This window comes from Mus caroli, chromosome 11, assembly GCF_900094665.2.
Source record: "Mus caroli chromosome 11, CAROLI_EIJ_v1.1, whole genome shotgun sequence".
NCBI lineage: Eukaryota > Metazoa > Chordata > Mammalia > Rodentia > Muridae > Mus > Mus caroli.
In genome coordinates this window covers 103,631,991-103,652,855 of record NC_034580.1, presented here as the reverse complement: position 1 = coordinate 103,652,855, position 20,865 = coordinate 103,631,991, and the positions used below count along the sequence as shown (strand labels likewise).

The window sequence follows — 20,865 nt, the reverse complement described above, 5'->3', positions numbered from 1 at the left end:
TGCTGAACAGAACTAGCCACTTTGAAAGTGCATACTGCAGCCAGCCTTGTGCTAATTGCCCCACAAGGACAAAACCAGGCACAGCACAGTGGCCCCCATAAATTCATGGCTTTAATTTCTGAGCTTTTAGCCAAGAGCAATTTAAACTTACGAAATGGAAAATGCCAGAAATAAAGAACCCATAGGTTTTTTAATTAACTTTTGTTACAGTGTTACAGTCTTCCCATTTCATTATTAGCTGCGATGGTCACTTTCTATACTTGATTTGTCAATTAGGTTTTATCATAGTGGACTGGCAAGACAGCTCTGGGTAAAGGTACTTGTCATGTATACGAGCCTGGTGACCTACGTTCGATCACAGTCACAGAACTCTCACTTCAAGTCAGAAGAACTAACTTCACAGACCTGTCCTCTGACATCCACACCCGGGCTGTGGCACGTGCATCCACATGACAGCAACATTAAATGAAAATGTAAAATGTTAACTTTATCATTGAGTCTATGAGAAAACACAGGGTCCTGATAGGAATCCCAACTTAGAATGTATCGCTTACCAATGAGGAGGGAACTGAACAATTAAAGCCATTTTTCACAAGTGGAGAAAGTAAGTCTTTGAAGTGTGAACCGATTGGCCAAGAACACAGTGTGTGTGACAGAGCAGGTCTCACACCTAGTCCCACTTAATATGCTAAAGCCTATTTCTCTCAACCATTGGTCAGAGCTCACTCTAGAGCACTTCTCAGCCTTCTGATGCTCCTATGGGACCATTCAGGAGAGAGCTTAGTGGGCTGTGAGCTGTTGTATCGGTGCCGTCCCAACCAGAGCATTAATTACTGTGGCCTCTCCAATGCCACTGAGGGACTCTGATCCCTCTCCTCTGTAGGAAATGCGACCCACACCCAAGAAGAGGCCCGGCGACCTGCAGGCTGGTGTGATAATGGATCAGTTGGCTTCTGAGAAAGTAAACAGCCAACCTAGAGGCATTTTTTGCCCAGGTCCAGCAGCAGGACTCCTGGGAGAGATACCTATGGCCGTGGCAGGGGTGCTGGCTGGACTCACTCCAGTGTCTGCTTTGTTCCCACCCTGGCCTAGGCATTGTGCGAGCCTCCAGTGTCTTTCCCATTCTCAGCACCATTCTGCTCCTGCTCGGAGGGCTCTGCATCGGCGCTGGGAGGATCTACAGCCGCAAGAACAATATTGTCCTCAGCGCGGGAATCCTCTTTGTGGCGGCAGGTATGCGGGGGCTTCCCCTCCAGACAGGAGCTGAAGCTGTAGTGGAGTGCCTGAATGCATGGTCTTGGACTCCAGGAGTATGCATCCTGGTGAGAGGGCAGTCTGAAATCCCAGCGTGGGGTTAACTTGAAGAGGCCAGGTGTGTAAGACTGGGGCAGGGATGAGGTTTTTGTTTGAGGAGATGACAGCATCACAAATGGGTTTTCACACGTCGCAAAGGGTCACACACATTGTCCATGCATCACCAGATTGTGTCCTTTGGAGAGGTTAATTTGATGGTGTCCAAAATTGCACTTCATATCAAAAAGTCAGGTGTGTAAAATACAACAGGGTGCTGGGTGCTTTTCAAACCTCTAACAGGGTCAGGAGCAGCTGGCTGGGTTGGATATGAGGGAAGAATGTGATGCCTCAGGGATGCCAAGACCCAAGGGAGTTTGCTCTTTAAAAACAGGATCGGGGGCTGGAATAGGAAGGACAGAATAGCATTCATTTCTTAGCATAGATTTGTGTTGGCTGTTCCAGGCTATCTAGAGATGAATTAAAGTATATCAGGGAGTTGGGTGGGTTACAGGTAAATGCTGCAGTACTCTAAGGGAGGTGATCATCACAGATTTTGGGTTCTGCTGAGAGTTGTATCTCTCACGAACACCCAGGGGTGACTGGACGTAGAGGGAGAAACTAGCTACCAAGCTGGCTGTGGTGGTGGGGCACAGCTCTAATCCCAGCACCTGGGAGATAGAGGCAGAAGAGATCCAGACTAGGAGAGATGGCTCACTGGTTAAGGACACTGGCCGCTCTTATAGAGGACTAGAGTTCGATTCCCGGTACACACATGGCGGTTCACAACCATCTGTAACTCCAGTTCTAGGAAATCGGATGCCCTCCTCTTCCTTCCTTTTCAGGCAAACAAGTGGTACACAGACATGCAGGCAAAATACCCATCCACATGCACATAAAATAAGTATTTTTAAACAGAGGACCAGGAGTTCAAAGTCATCCTCAGATACCTAGGGACATCTGAGCCAACCTGGGCTACATGAGGCCTTCTCAAAAGGAAAGAAAATGAAGGAAAAAAGGAAGAAGGGAGGGATGGAAAAAGGGTAGAAAGAAAAAAGAATTAGTTACCAAGCCAGCTGATGTAGTGCATGCTTGTAATCCCAGCACTTGGGAGGTGGGGGATTAATTGGAAATTCTAGGTCATCTTCAGTTACATAAACACAGGGCAAGCCTGGGCTACATTAGATGCTGTCTCGAAAAATAAAAATAGATCGACGACCATAATACATAAATATTCATTGAGGAGAAGGCTGGCCACCATCCCATGTTCAGCAGCCTGCTCTCCATTCTCCTCTTCCTGTTGTGAGTCTAACCTCCATCTCTCTCCCTGCCCCGCTTTCTTTCAGGCCTCAGTAATATCATCGGTATCATCGTCTACATTTCCAGCAACACGGGCGACCCCAGTGACAAACGTGACGAAGACAAAAAGAACCATTACAACTACGGCTGGTCTTTTTACTTTGGAGCCCTGTCATTTATTGTGGCGGAGACCGTGGGCGTCCTGGCTGTAAACATTTACATTGAGAAAAATAAAGAGTTGAGGTTTAAGACCAAGCGGGAGTTCCTTAAGGCCTCTTCCTCCTCTCCTTACGCCAGGATGCCGAGCTACAGGTACCGGCGACGGCGGTCCAGGTCCAGTTCAAGGTCCACGGAGGCCTCACCCTCCAGGGATGCATCTCCCGTGGGCCTGAAGATCACCGGAGCCATTCCCATGGGTGAGCTGTCCATGTACACGCTCTCCAGAGAACCCCTTAAGGTGACCACAGCTGCGAGCTACAGTCCGGACCAGGACGCTGGCTTCCTGCAGATGCATGACTTCTTCCAACAGGACCTAAAGGAGGGTTTCCATGTCAGCATGCTGAACCGGCGGACGACTCCCGTGTGACCCGCCCACCCCTCTCGGCACAGGCCTCCCCCAAGGTGGCTGTTTGTGTGACACAGAACAGGGTGACCCTTAAGATTATATAGACAGTGAACTGGAGCTGAGTGTGACCCTCCCTGGCCTCCAGAAGACGCCATGGGCTAGCTCAGAGTGAGGGAAGTCGGGAGATTGGAATCAGGGATAAGGTAGAAACAGAAGGCTGACTTTCTCCCAAGGCAGGCTGTTCTGCTGCCCTCTGGGTTTTTGGAACTTCTCAAGAGGCCCAAGAATTTTCAAGAAGCTGCATCAGCCTGCCTCTTGGGAACCAAGAAACCAGTCATGCCAGATGTCAAACGCATCCCCCCTCGCTGGGCGCTGGGCCACAGGGAGGCTTCTTCCGGGCACTGGGACCTCTGGCCTCCCATCGACTGTTTCCTGCCCAGACGTTCCTGTGTCCTGGAGCCCGACATGAGCCTAAGCTCATTCCATTCCCCTCTGTGTCTCCCTCAGCCTCTGTCTGGCCCCCTGGTGGAGCTGGTGGTTGTAAATATCACCCATTCTGAAGAGAAAGCTCTATGGCTAACTGGTGCTTCGGCCTCGAGCTGTCCTAGGGCCTGCTGCTCTCCACCTCAGGAGATCAGGAAACCAGGGCAAATTCGAAGGCTCTGCTGGCTTTCATACCTGCTTCTGGAAGTTTCCGCTGAGCTCGGAATGTACAGGACATACTGACTAATCTTGGAGGTCCAGAGGGTTTCGAGGATCTGAGGGATGGTGGGCATGTGGCCTTTGGCTCTGTCCTTCCACACTGGCCTGGGGAACCACTCTGTCCCCTGAGCAGTAGAGGGCCCTGCTGGGGCATGGAGCCATACTCCCACTTCCAACCGGGTGTTCTGACACAGATGTACAAGCTTAAGGATTTGAAAGGGAAAACTGAGAGTGAGCAGAGACAAGAAAGAAAGAAAGAAAGAAAGAAAGAAAGAAAGAAAGAAAGAAAGAAAGAAAGAAAGAAAGAAAGAAAGAAAGCGAGCATCATTTTCCAAGTGGTTATGAGTGGTGGCATACTGAAGAACATCATCAGAAGACCAAGCTGTACTCACCTCTTTATCCTGAAAAAGAGCAACACCATCTCCCCTCAACTCCTGCCATTATAATTTATTCTGCCCACACCAGGACTCCGTGAGCATTTGACTCAAGGTGCCATGCTGGGCTTTCTGTCTTTGCCTGAATCCAAGGATGTGTTCTGTGTCCTACAGTTTGTCCAACCAACCCCCCTCTTCCTCTTGAGGTGGACGAAAAATAAATAAATAACCAGACGAGTATGTCCAGGTTCGAAAGAACTCTCCAGAAAGTGAAACCCACCCTCTTTTCTATAACACACGTGCTTTCTAAGGATCAGTCGTTTCTTACTTTTTGAGACTTCTTAATCCACTTTTGAATAGTAGTCTGCTGTGACCCCGGTAACTGTCTCACTTAGAAGTGACAACATGCCAATTCTTACCTCAGTCACCTGCTCATGGAGCCCCCCCACCCCCACCCCCTAGGCTAACTCAGAGTTCAGACGCAGGTCTATCTGTCCTTTCCTGCCCCCGCCCCACCACCGGAAGAAGACAACCCGTATTCTAGCTCCAGCCGGTTGCCTATGAGATGGTGAGCTGAGACATGAGCATGCCAAGGCTCCTTTGCCTGCTCAGAATCATGCCCTCCTGGCCAGGTTGGCTCCTTAGTATGTGTCCAAGCATGTGCCACAAATGAGCGCCAATGTCAAGACATGTGTGGTCTGTCCCTGCTGCAGGCCCTCTCCCTGCCTACCCTCCCCTACCCACCCTCCCCTCTCCTCTACCACCATTATTACATCTAACAAGGCTGAAGGAAGCCTCAGCCCCCAGGGAGACCCAGGAGCTGTCCCATGTCTCTTCTGGCAATAGAGCAGCAGCCTGTGGTAAACTTCCATTGAAGCCACCACCATCCCAACTGTGGTCCCAGAAGTTTCCATGATTCCACCTAAGAAAGCTGTGTTCCGATGAATCCTACCTCTTGTCTGGTTCCAGGCCCACTCCAGGGACCAAGAAGGAGATAGGAAGAAGAGAGACAGGGGTAGAACCCAGGAAGAAGGCCTCAGTGGCCCCAGCCCTTGCAACCTTTCTCCTGCTGACTGCCAGCCTCATTCTGGAGAACTTGGTCTCCAGCTTTGCCCTCCCCGTGAGACAAAGGGAGTAGAACTGGACCCTCCTGCTGACAGGCTCAGGTCTGAGCCCACCTTCCCACCCTTCTTCTGTCCCAACCCCTCCCCAGTGTGTTTCACCAGTTAAGCCCCTGTGACTCTGTACCCATCAATGGTTTGGGATTGTTAGTTCTGTCTTTTTTTTTTAATGAAATAAAAACATTTTTAAAATGTTCTATTCTTGATATGGGGAGGTGAGGGACATGCTCCTTTGAGATCCTTATGGGTGACAAGTGTCCCAGGTGTTGGACTTACGTGGGGCACCCAAGAGAAAGAGGGTGAGGGGGTGAGAGCAGACACCATGTGAACAAGACTGAGGTCTCTGTCTTGAATCAGAGGACCAGACTCTGTTTTGTCTGCAGGTGACTTGCCATTGAGATGCCTTACCGTGGATAAGCTGGGAGCAGCTGAGCTAATGATGGGACTTGGCAAAGCCCTCAACTCCCCAGGGCATGGCAATTTGTAGCTCAGGATTCCCAGGGACACTTTTTCCTAGGTATCTTTATAAGATGGTAAGAAAGGGGGCTGGGTAACCAGGACAGAGAGTTTAGGTGGCCTGGACAAAGATATGCCATCAGCAGGACTCAGTCTCCTAGTTTGGTGCCCTTCCCTGGGACCAGGATGCAAGAGGCCTTCTTGAAGGAGACACTAGCTGAGAAAAATGGCCAGCAGGTTCCCTTTACTGGTAAAGCACTGAACAGCCTCCGCACCTCTGCACACACACACACACACACACACACACACACACACACACACACACCCCGACACACACACATACAACACAGTCGGGGCAGCCAGCTGCCACTGCCCCTGCACAGGGAGGGGCAGGGTAAGAGAGGGAAAGAAGAGCAAGGTTGACCCATCCACCCAAGCTATACTTGGCAGATTGCACAGGCTCCAACAACTGCTATGAGTCACCAGCTTCTCCCTCGAGTGGCCTTTGCTGGGTATCAGAGGCCTGATGAAAGATTATTAGTGATTTCCCATAGTTCTGCCCACCTCCCTATCCCATGGCACCATTCCTGTCTCGTAGGACTGCGATCTGGAATTTTCTTCCCGAGTGATGGGCTGGCTCTGCTGGTCTCTCTCAAACCATGCTCTCCTCCCTTTTTCAAAGGCTTCTTGCATCCTGGTCCCAGGGAAGGGCACCATGCTAAGGACTGAGGCCTGTTTTCCCCATCCTCTGCCCTCTCCCAGCCTGTCTGAACTCTGTCCTGGTTTCTTATCCCTCTTTCAAACACGTGTCCCTGAGTATGTTGAGCCATCAGGTCCCACAGCCTGGGGAGTTCAGGCTTTTGCCAGGCCCCACCAGTGACCATAATGTAGACTGGCTGTGTTGTTAGCCTGGAGCCAGTTCTGCCTGGAGTTAGCACCTTGTGCCAAAACACCCATGTCCACTGTTTATTCTTAGCCTGGAGGAAACCCTGTCTCAGCAGAAGCTGTGCAGTCATCCTGGGCTGACTCTCGTGCCAGGCTGCATTTAGGGACTTGCCACCACCTCCTGCAGTCATGTGGCCACGTGTTTAGCCGAGCTGAAAGTGCTGCCTCCATAATTTGCAGAGATAGGTCTTTTAGAACCAACACAGAAACCAATGCTGTAGTTCCTTAATGAAAATAAAATTTCAGGGATGTGGGGAAAGGGTGAGGCTCAGTCAGTAGAGTGACTGCCTTGAAAGCCTGAGGACCTGAATTCGATCCCCAGAGCTCACTTAACGATGCCCAGCCTAAGGTGGTGGGTCTGACAGTCTCAGTATTGGGAAGGCAGAGTCAGGAGTATCCCTGATGCTCCCTCTGGCCAATCGGGTGCTCTTCTAGGTCAATGAGAGACCCTGCCTCAAAGAATGGGGACAGGGTTTCTGAGGATGGTCTCCATGTATGCATGCACACATTTCAACCACTACCCCACACAGAGAGAGACATTCGTTTTGTGTTGGTTGGTTGGTTGGTTTTTATTTGTAGCTTTTTTAAGGTTTCCCTGTGTAATGGTTCTGGCTGTCCTGAAACTCGCTTTGCAGACCAGGCTGGCCTCAAACTCACAGAGATCCCCCTGCCTCTACCTGCCAAGTGCTGGGATTAAAGGTGTGTGCCACCATTGCCAGCCTGCATCCACTTTTTTTTTTTTTTTTTTTTTTTTTTTTTGTTTTTTGAGACAGGGTTTCTCTGTATAGCTCAGGCTGTCCTGGAACTCACTTTGTAGACCAGGCTGGCCTCGAACTCAGAAATCTGCCTGCCTCTGCCTCCCCAGTGCTGGGATTAAAGGCATGCGCCACCATGCCTGGTTTTGCATCCATTTCTAAAAAGAAGAAAACTCAAAAACACTCCCCGCCCAGCCCTGGGCTAGCTCAGTAGCTTCCATTCTAGCCTTCAATGTGTAGCCTTCAATGTATTACATAAGGGAAGGCCAACTATACGCTTAACAGCCCCAAGTATTAATGATGAAGATAAAAGAACTTCATTTCCCATGTGAAGTCCACCCAGTAGAGCATGGAGACAGGCCCTGGTCTATGCTGTCATGCAGAGACTCCAGCCCAGGCTGTGGAGTTTGCCCTGTGGCAGGTGGAATTTGAAAGCAGATGATTTGGGTTTGAATGGACCCGGAAGTTGTGACCTCCTTTTTGCTCACTGTCAGGCAGAACACAGTCACATCACTATATCCAAGCACAAGAGAAAGTAGGGCTGTGACTTACAGGAGGGGAAAAGAGTGAGAGGGACAGCTGGCCAGGCTCTGCCCCAAGCAGACACCTTTGGAACCTTTTCCTGCCTTTCTACTCCCAAACCTTTTGAGGTATGCTCACTTAAAAGTGAAGTCTTTGCCTGTGACAGTACCAACCTCTATGTGTCCTGAACCCCTCCCTGGGTCTCACATGATTATCTGGCCACATCTTTGCTCCGGATATAGAAGCAGAGGACTCTGTTCCAGTCTTTGGTATAAGATGGACCCATGTCACACTCTTCTCAAGTGAGGAACAGGTTTGAGCCCATGCCTTTATTACACAAGGACACAACACCAGTGAACACATGACCAGCTAGCTGGCCTGGCCTCGTCCACCTGCTCAGCACAGAGGAATCAATTTCAAAGATGGGGAGAGTGTGCAGAAGAAATGAAAGAGAGGAAGGCAACCTTTTTAATTTCATAACTACTAAAAGGGAGAAAGGCCTGCCCAGTGGCTCTCCTGTGGGAAAAGAGATCTTGTACCATGGTGGGCACTTGCCAACACCTGAGACATTTCTCCTTGAAGTGGTTGCATGTGGGTCTTCTGGGAGCACAAAAACGCTGCTAAATCTTGTTCAGTGCCCAGAATAGCCTCTTACCCTCGGAATGGACTGTTGCAAACATCAGTAAAGCCAAAGCAAAGAGCCGCACGCTAGCCTGACTGCAGAGAGGAAAACCAAGGCACAGAACGGGATGGTCACTCCTGTGAGACCACACAGCAGCTGCAGGGGACTTGTGTCTAGACAACAAACCTAAGACCTTTACTTTTCTAATTCTCCATGTTCCTTTTTCCTACCACATGGTAGGATTTCTGACTTGTTTTTTTTTTCCTCTTGATTATTGAGCCATGCATTTCCAGAATAGAAATCGGGGGTTAAGAAAGGAAAGGGGGAAATGGCCCCTGTCAGGGGATGAAGGATGAGGAGCCTCCTTGAAGTCTGTCCCTGGATTTTGGAAACAGTGTTATAGGGTTGAACAAGCTCAAAAGCATTGACCAGCGTGACACACGGGCACACAGCTCGGGGGTGTCTTCCCAGCCTGCCCACATCCGGCAGCTGCAGCACTGTGGCCAAGGGCCAGGAAAGGTCCTGACAAATTCCAGCCCTTCCCCCTAGGGCAGCAGCAATGGGCAGCCATCAGCCTGTCACAGCCCCATCCCCGCTTTCAGACAAGGAGACTTGCCACCAGGGGCCTTTGAGAGAATGAGTTAGATTCTAAACAAGGAACTGCTGTAAAAAAATATATATATATCCAGTTTAGACATTTCATCTGAAGGGCTGGAGAGATGGCTCAATGGTTAAGAGTAGGTACCACTGTTATTGGGGACCTGAGTTCATTCTCCAGCATCCGCATCAGGCAGCTCACAACTAACTGTAACTCCAGCTCTAAGGATCGGATTACCTCTGGCCTCTGCAGGTACCTGCCCACAGGGATACATGCCCACATGTAGACATAAACATCTACTCCACACATAATGAAGGTAATAAATGCAAATCTTTTTTAAAGATCGGATTTGAAGGCTCAAGAGCGTTTACTGAAAGCTCTCTCTCAAGGAGTTTCCAGTGTTGGATTGTTCTAGAACAACTCTTGAGAACCAGACCTGCCCACACCCATTGCTCTTGGACAGAATACCTGCATCTGGTAGAGCCTTCCTATGGCCAGCTCCTTCCACTCACAGCCGCTTACTTCACCTTCATGTGCCCCAGACTTGTGGATAGTAATGGATGTTATTCTTGCAAGTCCCATCCAGCAACCTCTATTCCCTCCTGTGGGATTTCTGACTTCATAAAGCTCACACGCCAAGCTGAAAAAGCCCAGGGGCCCCAGAAGCCTGGCTGTACCAGTAGAAGACCTGTCCTGTGTCACCAAAGTGGAGTCACTGGAGCTGGCTTTAAGGGAGAGAGGAGAGTCCAGAATGGGCCACCTGACTTCAGGTCCCTGTGTGGGTCCTAGATTCAGCACCTGGCTGCCCAGCCCTCCAGATGAGGGCTGTGAGGGGGGAGGGTGGGGCCATGCAGGGGCCTTAAGGTGTAGAGGGGAGTGGATACTCTTCACAGAGATGGGTTTAAACTTGCCAAAGGGACCTCAGAGACCTGAGACTGAAGTCAAGGAAGGATCCCACCTGCTGCTTCTACCTGAAGAGGAGAGGCTTGTCCTCTCTAACCTTTGTCCCCTGAGTAGCATTCTAGGGGACATAGCAGTGCCAGTGGAATACTCTGAACCTACAAATAAAATTATAATAACCAAACCTGTCACACAACACACACACACACATATTGCTGTTTTAAATTTTCTATGGTTAAGTTGGGCAGTGGTGGCTTTCTCCTTTAATCCCAGCACTCAGGAGGCAGAGGCAGATGGATCTTTGTGAGTTCGAAGCCAGCCTGGTCTACAGAGTGAGCTCCAGGACAACCAGGACTACATAGAAAAACCCTGTCTTGAAAAGCCAAAATGAAAACAAAACAAAAAAAATGTTTATAGTTAATACATTTGCCTTTAAAAAATAAAAAGTTATAAGGGGTTGTCCAGTTAGTAGACCTGAGTTTTGGGATCCCCAAAACTCACAGAAAAAGTCAGGCATGGCAGCACACACCCTTACCCCAGTGCTGAGATGGGCAGAGATAGGGAGAACCTTATGAATCCCGCCAGCCAGCCACTCTGGCTAAATCAATGAGCTTCAAGTTCGGTGAGAGGCCTTGTCTCAAAGGAAGATGGAGAATGCTAGAGGAAGACACTCAGGGCTGACCTCTGACCTCTGCATACATATACAAGTACACACACACAAATGTGTACACACAGGTACACAAATACACTACACACAGAGATTAAAACATACATGTGAGCTTGCATGCATACACAGAGAGGGGTCGGAGGAGCCATGGCTTAAGGAGATAGATGCCTCTGTCTCTATTTGCTGGTTTTGATCACAAGACTCTTCTCACAGCATTTTTTACAAGACCTCATGTGTCCCTGGCCAGCTTGGAAACTATGTATGATAACTTCAAACTTCTGATTCTCCTGCCTCTACCTCTCAAAGTGTTGGCATTACAGGTATATACCACCACATCCAAGTTAAATAATGTGTGTGGGGAGGGGGTTGAATTCAAGGCTCTATGCATACTATCCAAGTGTCCCAGCAACTGAGCTGCATCCCAGTCCCCCTAGCTACATCTTTAAGTATTCTTCAAAAAAATATTTTTGGTTTGCTGTGCTGGGAATAAAACCCAGGGCCTCAAGCATGATAAACATGACCTTCACAACTGAGCTATGGGTCCAACATAAAAACCAATATTTAGTGGCTACAAACGACAGAGAGATGGATAGTTGAGTGGTGTCCTATCGCTGAACATTGCTATTTGCATACCGGCAGATGGCACCTGACTGGACCTGAGACCCAGGATTCTCGTACTCCACTTGGTGGGGATCTGGTGACCTCTCTCTCAGTCAGGACTTCCATCCTTATCCCTGAGGCTGACGAACACCCCAGGCTTCCACACCTGAGGTGTTAGTTATTTTTCCTCCCTGTTATGATAAAAAAAAAAAAATACCTGACAAAGGCAACCTAAGGAAGAAAGTGTTTCTTTTAATGCTTGGTTTGAGGATGCAGTCCATCATGACGTGGTGGGAGGAAACTGAGGTGGCTGGCCACCTTACATCCATGATCAGGAAGCTGAGAGGGATCACGGGACTTCATGAACACTTTCCTTTCTACTCAGCCCAGGATCCCAGCCCTTTGGATGATGCCACCCACATTCAGGGTGGGTCTTCACATCTAAAGTAAAATACACTAGATCAGGGGTTCTCAACCTGTGGGTCATGAGCCCTTTGGATGTCAAAAGACCCTTTCACAGGGGTCACCTAAGACCATCAGAAAACACAGATATTTACAGTATAATTTATAACAGGAGTAAAATTATAGTAATGAGAGAGAAACAAAAATAGCTTTATGGCTGGGCAGGGGTGGGGGAGGGTCACCACTACATGAGGAACTACATTAAAGGGTCCTAGCATTAGAAAGGTTGAGCACCACTGAGCAAGATGATCCTTCTCTGACATACTCAGAAGCCAGCCTCATCTAGATGATGTCTCACAGACACACCCAGTGACTAACCTAGTCTGGAGGATCCTTCCCAGACACGCCTAGAACCTTTACTCCTAGGTAATTCTATACCCTAAGATGCTTCATCCCAGCAGGCCATACTCTTGCCTGTCCTCAGCCACTCCCAAGTGCATTCCCTTCTCCCCCACCATACAGCCTAGCCCATCAGCTAACAGAGCTGAGAGGTAAATCACTCCAAACCTAGGAACATCAAACAGCCACTAAATACAGACTGGAAGCCTGACAAGATGGCTCAGTGGGTAAAGGCATTTGCCACCAAGCCTGTGGGATGACCCTGGGATTTTACATCAGGTGGGGAACTCTCAGAAGGCAAACACACACACACACACACACACACACACACACACACACACAGACACACACACACTGAAGGGTTCTCTAGTTCAACTGGGCCAGAGCCCCGTGGTTTTTCTCTGTTTCATAGCCTAGACCCCCCCATTGGGGGGAGTGGGAGGAGTCTGGATGGCAAGGGAAAAAAGTGGAAGTCTCAGGAGATGGAAAACCCTTTCTGGGCTCAAGAGAAAATATTTCTGTTCTTGACTGGGAATGGTGGTTGCAAGATGTGGTAGCAAGGATTCTGCTGTGGTTGCTTTCAAGATGGCTGTCTCTGGGGTTCTACCCTAGCTCTAGCTCCCCTCCCACCTCCCACCCGTCCCCCATTTCCACGATGCTCTCCAGAACTCCTTACATCTTCAGATCTCTCCTCTGAGTTCTTTTCCATTTCCACAGCCTCCTATAACGGCCCCGCCTCCCCTACCCACCTGGAAAGGCTCCTGCCCAGTTTCCCAGTATAGCTGCCCAGCCCCAGAAGGTACGTGATAAGGGAAAAGAGAGCTCTCGGGACCTGTAGGATCCGAAAACATGCTGGAAGAGAGATGCCTGAGACGTGCAGCTTCCAACAAAACAGGAGAGATATTCTCAGGAACAGAAGCCAGGAAAGCGAGGGTCCTATACTCCCAGGTTTGGAGTTACAGGAGGCAGCATCCGGTGCCAAAGGTGGATCACTCCAGACTCTCCCCTCAGACAAAAAAAAAAAAAACCTTCTCTGCAGGCGTGAATGGGGCATCCCAATCCTTTCCTATCACTGTTGTCCCCTAACTCCTCTTCACTATTCCTGCACGTGCGTCAGAGATGATATCTCTAGCGACCAACTTCCTTTATGCCCCAAGCCCCACCCAGATCATAAGAAAGAGGAGCACTGTCCAACTGAGGTAAGTCACTCAATGACTTGACTCCCTGGCCTCCCAGCTCTCTGAGCCTCTCTCCTATGCTGATACATATATGTACACATATATGAATAATCCAGTAAGTCATTTTTAAAACGCTAAGTATTTTGCGCTGGGGAGGTTACCCTGGATTACCCATGTGGTCCTAGTGCTAGCACAAAAGTCCTCATAAAGGAAAGAGAGAGGCAGAAGATCCAGGAATGTGCTGGAGGCAGAGGTGAGAGCTGCAGAGTTGCTGGCTTTGAAGATGCGGAGACGCAGTCACGCACACACACACACACACACACGCACGCACGCACGCACGCACGCACGCACGCACGCAAGCACAGAGGGTTTATTTGCTTCCCACAGGACTTCCGGAGGAACGTGGCCAGTGCACATCCTCCTGGTGAAGCAGCCTGAACAGTGGATCAATGGATGTGGAGTGTTTGAACCACTGAGTGTGTGACGGTTCTAAAAGCAACAGAAAATGAGTATGGGGTCCTGGCCATGCCTTAGCACATCACTGACCGAGTCCCTGAGCACGGAGCTGAATCCCAGCAACCATTCTTGGTGGCCATCTAAGCTGTCACTCCAACCTCACAACGGCTGTATTGACTTTCCCAGCTCCCTGGATCCTCCTGATACTTCTAGACTCAGCGCTTGATTTGATCTCCTAGGTCACCAAGGAAACTGGAGGCTTCTTGAATTTTGCTCAAGGATATAAACACATTTGATTTAGCTCTTAAACGCCCACCTCTCTAGCACCTATGCACTAACCTGCCCCATGACGCTCTTCTCTCCCGCCATGAGAGAGAGGTAACTAGCCCTCTTCCTCCTCTCTGATTCGAGCCCTTCCATCTGATCCGGTTGCTCCTACCCCCTCCTCTGGAATCTTTTTTTTTTTTGGCTGGGTTCCCTTTTTAAAAACTTTTTATTAATTATTAGTATCGTTCTGTATGTGCATGATGATGGAGACATATGATATGGCACTTATGTGGAGCTCAGGGGACAGACAGCTCTATGGAGTCAGTTCTTGTCTTCCATCTTTATGTGGGCTCTGAGACCTGAACCCAGGTCCACAGACTGTACGGTTAGTCTGCCAGCATTTTTACTCCCTGCTGAGCCATCTTGCTGGTCTTCTTCTTGAATCTTGCTCAAGGATATAAACACATTCGATTTAGCTTTTCAAATAGCAAATTAATCTTCTTCTAACCTACAAGCCCTTCAGCACTTTGCTCTCCTGTGAACTTCCTTTCTAAGCTACCCATGTCATGGGAATGGCCTATGGGAGCTGTCCATCCTTCCTTACCTGTGAGCTGTCCGTCCTTCCTTACCTGCAGCCATTCCTTGGCTATAATCACAAATTATATTTGTGGTGTTGGTTATTAAAAATCCGTGGGCACTTTTCCATCTGGGTCTTCATCACACCTCATCTTCTCAGCTGCTGTCTTCTAGTAACCCATACCTTACACTCAAAATTGCTGACTCTCAGGGAATTGCAGTCTCCCTACTTGTGATTTTCTCCAAATGGACAGATAGACCCGCCAGTCCATTGGCAACAGTGAGTTTAAGTTCTTGCCAATTCAAGAGCATTGCCCAACTTGAGTGTTCATTTGGAACATTTGACTTGAACTGGCAAACTCTTTCTTCCTCTTGAGCCTTCTGTGATAACAGTGAGCCAGCTTTAGCCTCACAAGTGAAAACAATTCGCATGGCAGAGCAGCAAGAGGGCAGATTCCTAGATGCATGGTTTCCTGGAAGAAAATGGTCACCCTACCACCCTACACCCTAGACTGTAACTTAAAAAGGAGATGTACTACCAAACAAAGCCATTGACTTTAAGGTTCCTGATTATAACAAAAGACTAGACTAAGGAACATAGTATCTGAGCCTAAAACTTAGTTTCTCCCTCCAGTATCATGTTGTAGTCAACAACATCACTGCCTACCAAAGCCTCTGCCTTAGTTAGGTTTTCCATTGTTTGAAGACACACCATGACCAAGGCAATTCCTATAAAGACAAACATTTAATTAGGGCTGGCTTATAGTTTCAGAGGTTCAGTCCACTATCATCATGGTGGGAAGCATGGCAGCATGCAGGCAGACATGGTGCTGGAGTTCTACATCCTGATCCAAAGAGAGCCAGGAAGAAATTTTTCTGCAGGCAGCCAGGAAGAGGGTCTCTTCCACACTGGATGGAACCTGAGCATAGGAGGCCTCAAGGCCCACCTACAAAGTGACACACTTCCTCCAACAAGACCACACACCCCCTCCAATAAGGCCACACCTCCTAATAGTGCCTCTTCCTGGGCTAAGCATATTCAGACCGCCACAGCCTCCATGACCCCAGTCTTTGCTCTTTCCCATGGTCAGTCTCTTGTCAAATCCTTTTGTGTCTACACCTGGGGGGTTTCCAAACAGGCCCTCTCCCTCTTGGCACCTGCCTTGGTTCACTTGGTAACTACCAATCCTACCATTTCAGTCTCATTTCCATCACTTATGGACTGACAGCCTTGATGCAAGTGTGGTGGTTTGAATGCAAATGGCCCCATAAATAGTTCATACACTGGAACACTGGGTCTCTAGTTGTTGGAACTGTTTGGTAAGGATTAGGAGGTGTGGCCTTGTTGGAGGAAGTGACTCACTGGGGGTGAACCATGAGGTTTAAAAAGCTTATGCCATTGTGAGCTCGCTCTCTCCCTCTCCCTCTCCCTCTCCCTCTCCCTCTCCCTCTCCCTCTCCCTCTCCCTCTCCCTCTCTGTGGACGTTGTACATCGTGTGCGCACTAGGCTCCGCACCACGATGTACAACGTCCACAAGCAGCCTCCCCTCCCCCTCTCCCTCTCCCCCCCCCTCCCCCTCTCTGCCTTGTGGCTGTTGTTTTAAAATGTGAGCTCTCACCTATTGCCTACTGCCATGCCTGCCTACTGCTATGTTCTCCACCCTGATGGTCATGGACTGTAACCCTCTGCACCTGTAAACCCCCAATAAATTATTCCTTCTAGAACCGTGGTCCTCAACCTTCCTAAGACTACAGCAACCCTTTAATATGTTTCCTCATGTTAGGGTGATCCCCAACCATAAAATTATTTTCGTTGCTACTTCATAACTGTAATTTTGCTACTGATATGAGTTGTGATGTAAACATCTGTGTTTTCTGATGGTCTTAAGCAATCCCTATGAAAAGGTCATTCTACCCTCCAAGGAGTTGCTACCCACAGGTTGAGAACCTCTGTTCTATAAGTTGCCTTGGTCAAGATGTCTCTTCACGGTAATAGAAAAGTAATTAGTTCCATAAGATATATAGCTACCTTGCTCAAAAGCGAGCCTTTTGGCTCAGGCCTGGGGCCCAAGCTCCACAGGAAGCTATGGAAGGAAGATTACAGGTTCAAGGCCTGCCTGGTTATCGGCAGTGAGTTCAGGGACTCTGAATGGGACCCTGTCTCAAAAGAACAAGAAACAAACTGGGAAAATGGTTGAGCAGGTAAAAGTACATCTCAAGGAAGCTTGGCCACCTGAGTTTCCCCTACGTAAAGGGTAGGAGAGAGCAAACTCCACAGTTATCCTCTGACCTCCACATGCATGCCATGGCATGAGGCACCCCTGCCCCCATCATGCATACAGTACAATTAAAATTAGGGGACAGGAGTGCTGGAGAGATGGCTCAGCGGTTAAGAGCACTGACTGCTTGCTCTTCCAGAGGTCCTGAGTTCAATCCCCAGCACCCACATGGTGGCTCATAACCATCTGTAACAGGATCCAATGCCCTCTTCTGGTGTGTCTGAAGACAGCTACAGTGCACTCCTATACATAAAATAAATAAATAAATATTTTTTAAAATGTTGTTGTTATTGTTGTTGTTTTGGCATGGGGTTTCTCTGTGTAGCCCTGGCTGTCCTGGAACTCACTTGTAGGCCAGGCTAGCCTCAAACTCACAGAGATCCATCTGCCTCTGTCTCCCAAGTACTAGAATTAAAGCCATGTTCCACCATGCCTAGTCCAATTTTTAAAAAATTAATTTAAAAAGTAAATAACAAGAGGGAAAACACTTCAACTGTTCTCAACATTCTTATGACTCTGGAACATTCTGTCTTTTCACATGGTTTCTAGGACCCTACAAGGTCAGACCTTGATGGCCTCCTTCCCTTCATTTTCCTTTTATAAACTACATGCAATTTTTAAAATCTGGGTCCTTTTCTTCCCAGTTGCCTCCTATCCTCCAGTCCACTTCTCAGCTCCCTCCCAGTCTATGCTAACCAGTGTCGCTATTCCTGCCTTTGTACATTCAGGGTGAGCTCTCCCTTAAACGAGCTTCGTGGCCCACAAGAAGAACTCACAGAATGAAAATGCTTTTACCCTGATTGTGACTGTTTGCTCCATTTAGTGTTTTAATTTAATTTACCAAGTCATCTTTAAGGATGAAGATTCAAATTAGCAAAAGAGGACAATCCAGACTGCAGAGTTTCAACAAGACCAGGTGCAGACTTTCAGCTCGCCTTGCCCAGCAAAGTAATGAGGTCAAATGTAATGTCACGTGTCACTACATATACAAACTCCTGCCAGTCAGGACAGCTCCTGTGACTTCATGTTCAGAATTTCTTCTTAAGGTCAAATAAGAATGTGATTCTAGTGTGAACGACCTTAGCATTTTAGTATCTAACTTGAGTTAAACTGGCAAGGTCAGGAGCAAGGAATATATCTCTTCCCATGATGTGACTGACTTTAATCATATGCATGCTCCATTGTGCATATTCATTGGATGGTAGGGGTGTTTCCCTAAAAGTTCACTCAGAACACAGTCTGCCTTACTGCGCATGCACCCAAAACCAGTCCTGCCAGATGGGTGCCCTGTCTCCTGTTCCCTGACATGCTCTGAGTACTTTGAATAGAAGCTAACCACAAAAGGGGAAGTTAGCAAGAAGTTGCTAAGGGAGGAGAAACTTACTCCATTGATGAAGTCAGGGCAACCTATGGCTCAGAGCAGGTGAGGGTCCTGGGTTGCAAGGAGCATTGTTAGAACAGGAGTGTGTGCATTGTTAGAACAGGAGTGTGTGCATTGTTAGAACAGGAGTGTGTGCATTGTTAGAACAGGAGTGTGTGCANTTGTTAGAACAGGAGTGTGTGCATTGTTAGAACAGGAGTGTGTGCATTGTTAGAACAGGAGTGTGTGCATTGTTAGAACAGGAGTGTGTGCATTGCCCAAACCAAGTTCCACTCCAAGTTGCAACACCATCACCATGCTTGCCCGCTTCCATTGTGTAAAACATCCCTCAGAAACTAGAGGTCAATTATCCAAGTGTTACCAGATCGACCACTATTGCCATTTGGAGGTCCCTGTGACCTTCAACACATGAATATTTCTTTTGGGTCATCTAGCAGACTAGAGTATATGATCTACTGTCCCTTTCTTTTAGTCCATCCATCCATCCATCCATCCATCCATCCATCCATCCATCCATCCATCCAACAGTCACTCAGTAACCACTTACAAAGATGTTGCCATGGGTTCAGGTCCAGACTGAGCCAGTGGAGCAGATCTAGAATGAGTACCTAGCATTGCCTTAGCACTTGCCTTCTAGAAGTTTCTCGCTCATCCAGGAAAATAGATACATCTGTAATCTACAAATAACACTACCCTGAATCAACTGCTTGCTGTTATATCAACCACTGTTGATATAACAAAATACCACAGACTGGGTGGCTTAAATAAGCAGAAATGCATTCCCTCACAGTTCTGGTGCCAGCATGTTTCAATTTTTCAGAGAGCTCAGATTCCTTGGCTTGCAGACAGTTGTCTTCTCTTTGTGTCCTCACATGACCAAGAGAGAGGCTGAGTCAGCCCTGAACTCATCTTACAATCCCATCGGGGGACTCTACTGGCGCAACCTCGCCTAAACCTAATTCTCTCCTCAGACCTCATCCATTCAAATATCATCGCTGTCATGCTTAGGACTTCTAGATGTGAATTATAGGAGCCATAATTCAGCTCCTAGCATCTGTCATGGGCTAAGCTGGTAAACCCATCATCTTAATCTCGGCACCAGCTCCCTCCAGGCCCATTGCCCTGCCTTTACAGAGGAGGAAAGGGAGGCTTAAAGAGGCTCAGGTCCTGCTGGAAGCCACACAGCTGGAGACTGGCCCAGTGGGGTGTGATCCTGGGGCCACTGGCTGTGTCCCCAGTAAACATCTGCCCACTCTCCTGCTACCCATGGGAGATGCTCTCCTGCCTGGCTCTCCAGGAAGCACCCAGAGTGGGCAGGCAATGTGGAGGTCACCAGGCCCTGGCTCCCAGCAAAAGCCTAGCTTCTGACCCTCCTTCCTGGCCTAGCAAGGCCCTCCATGAGCTGACCTGGAAGCTTGTGAGTGGCGTTTGAGCAGAAAACAGTGTATCTGGGGGAGATTTAGCCCAGAAGAAAAAAATCGACACATCTACAGTCGCTGGAGCTGTCAACCAAGTGGCGTGCTTCACACAGAAAGGGCTTCAAAAAGCAAAGGCCATCAATGTTTAATGCCTGCACTCTCCAGGGTGGCCAACTCAGGCACATCCCTGCCCCCCTGCAGAGGGGAATGCAGGAAGAAGTTGCAAAGTGCCTGGCTTCCTTCATGGCTCTACAGTGGTATCCTGGAGGACACTAAATGTACCCCTGAGCTCTACCCTATTCTAAGACACCCCCCTCAAAAGTTAGTGTGGGAGAGCAAAGGGTACCCCAATGTCTGGAAATTAAAAATGTGTATGTACACATCACAAGCCCACAATTGCTAACATTAAGCAGGTTTTTTTTCTAGATACTTTGTCTTTCTCTGAGCTGAGCAGGAACAGCAGGTGTCTGTCAGCAAAGCGTTCGGCCGTGGGTCAGCCACACTCGATGTCCGGTGGAGAATACAGAGGTGAGGACAGGGAGGAGAAGCAGCAGAGACGGAGAGGTTTGTAGAGGAGTTCTTGGGAGATTATGCCCGGGGACTAGGCTCTCATGGAAAAGTGACAGTTCTGATGGAATCACACTAACACAAGCTCCTGCATGCAGGTGGCAGGTCTCAATTTACCTCCCATAGCTTATTCTGATCATCTCTGCTCAGTGCTTATCTCGGCTACAGATTCCCCCATCTGCTCCAGGACTCTTTAATTAAAAAGTTTCTCCTAGTTCCAGTCATTGGCTCAGAGTTCAGGGTATGAAATTATGACACTTGGCTCCCCCATTTCCCTGTGGTATGAACAAATGATACCTTGTGTCAGAGTCTGAGTGTCCTTATCTATAAAGTGGGAGTGACAGTTGTGCTCACCCCGTGGGTTAGTGCGAAGATTCACTTGACAGCCTGCTTTTGCTGTCGGGAGTGAATTAAGGGGAGAAGGATTTCCTTGGCTCACAGTTGAGAGAGCTCAGTCCACCATGGTGAGGACGGCATGTCGGCCGGGGCTTAGTGGAGGCAACAAGAGCCTTTGTGGCATGACATC

At 48.6% G+C, this 20,865-nt stretch overlaps 1 protein-coding gene across 1 annotated transcript in view; it reads left to right on the top strand.

The window, feature by feature from the left end:
* Positions 1 to 4,611, top strand: part of Cacng4 (calcium voltage-gated channel auxiliary subunit gamma 4) — a 60,461-nt gene extending 55,850 nt beyond the window's left edge. Inside the window, exons 3-4 of the mRNA XM_021177846.2 lie at positions 1,093 to 1,233; positions 2,637 to 4,611. Coding sequence (XP_021033505.1) covers positions 1,093 to 1,233; positions 2,637 to 3,175 — 680 coding nt within the window. The 3' untranslated portion in view covers positions 3,176 to 4,611. The remainder of the gene's footprint in view (positions 1 to 1,092; positions 1,234 to 2,636) is intronic.
* The last annotated feature ends 16,254 nt before the right edge of the window (positions 4,612 to 20,865 follow it).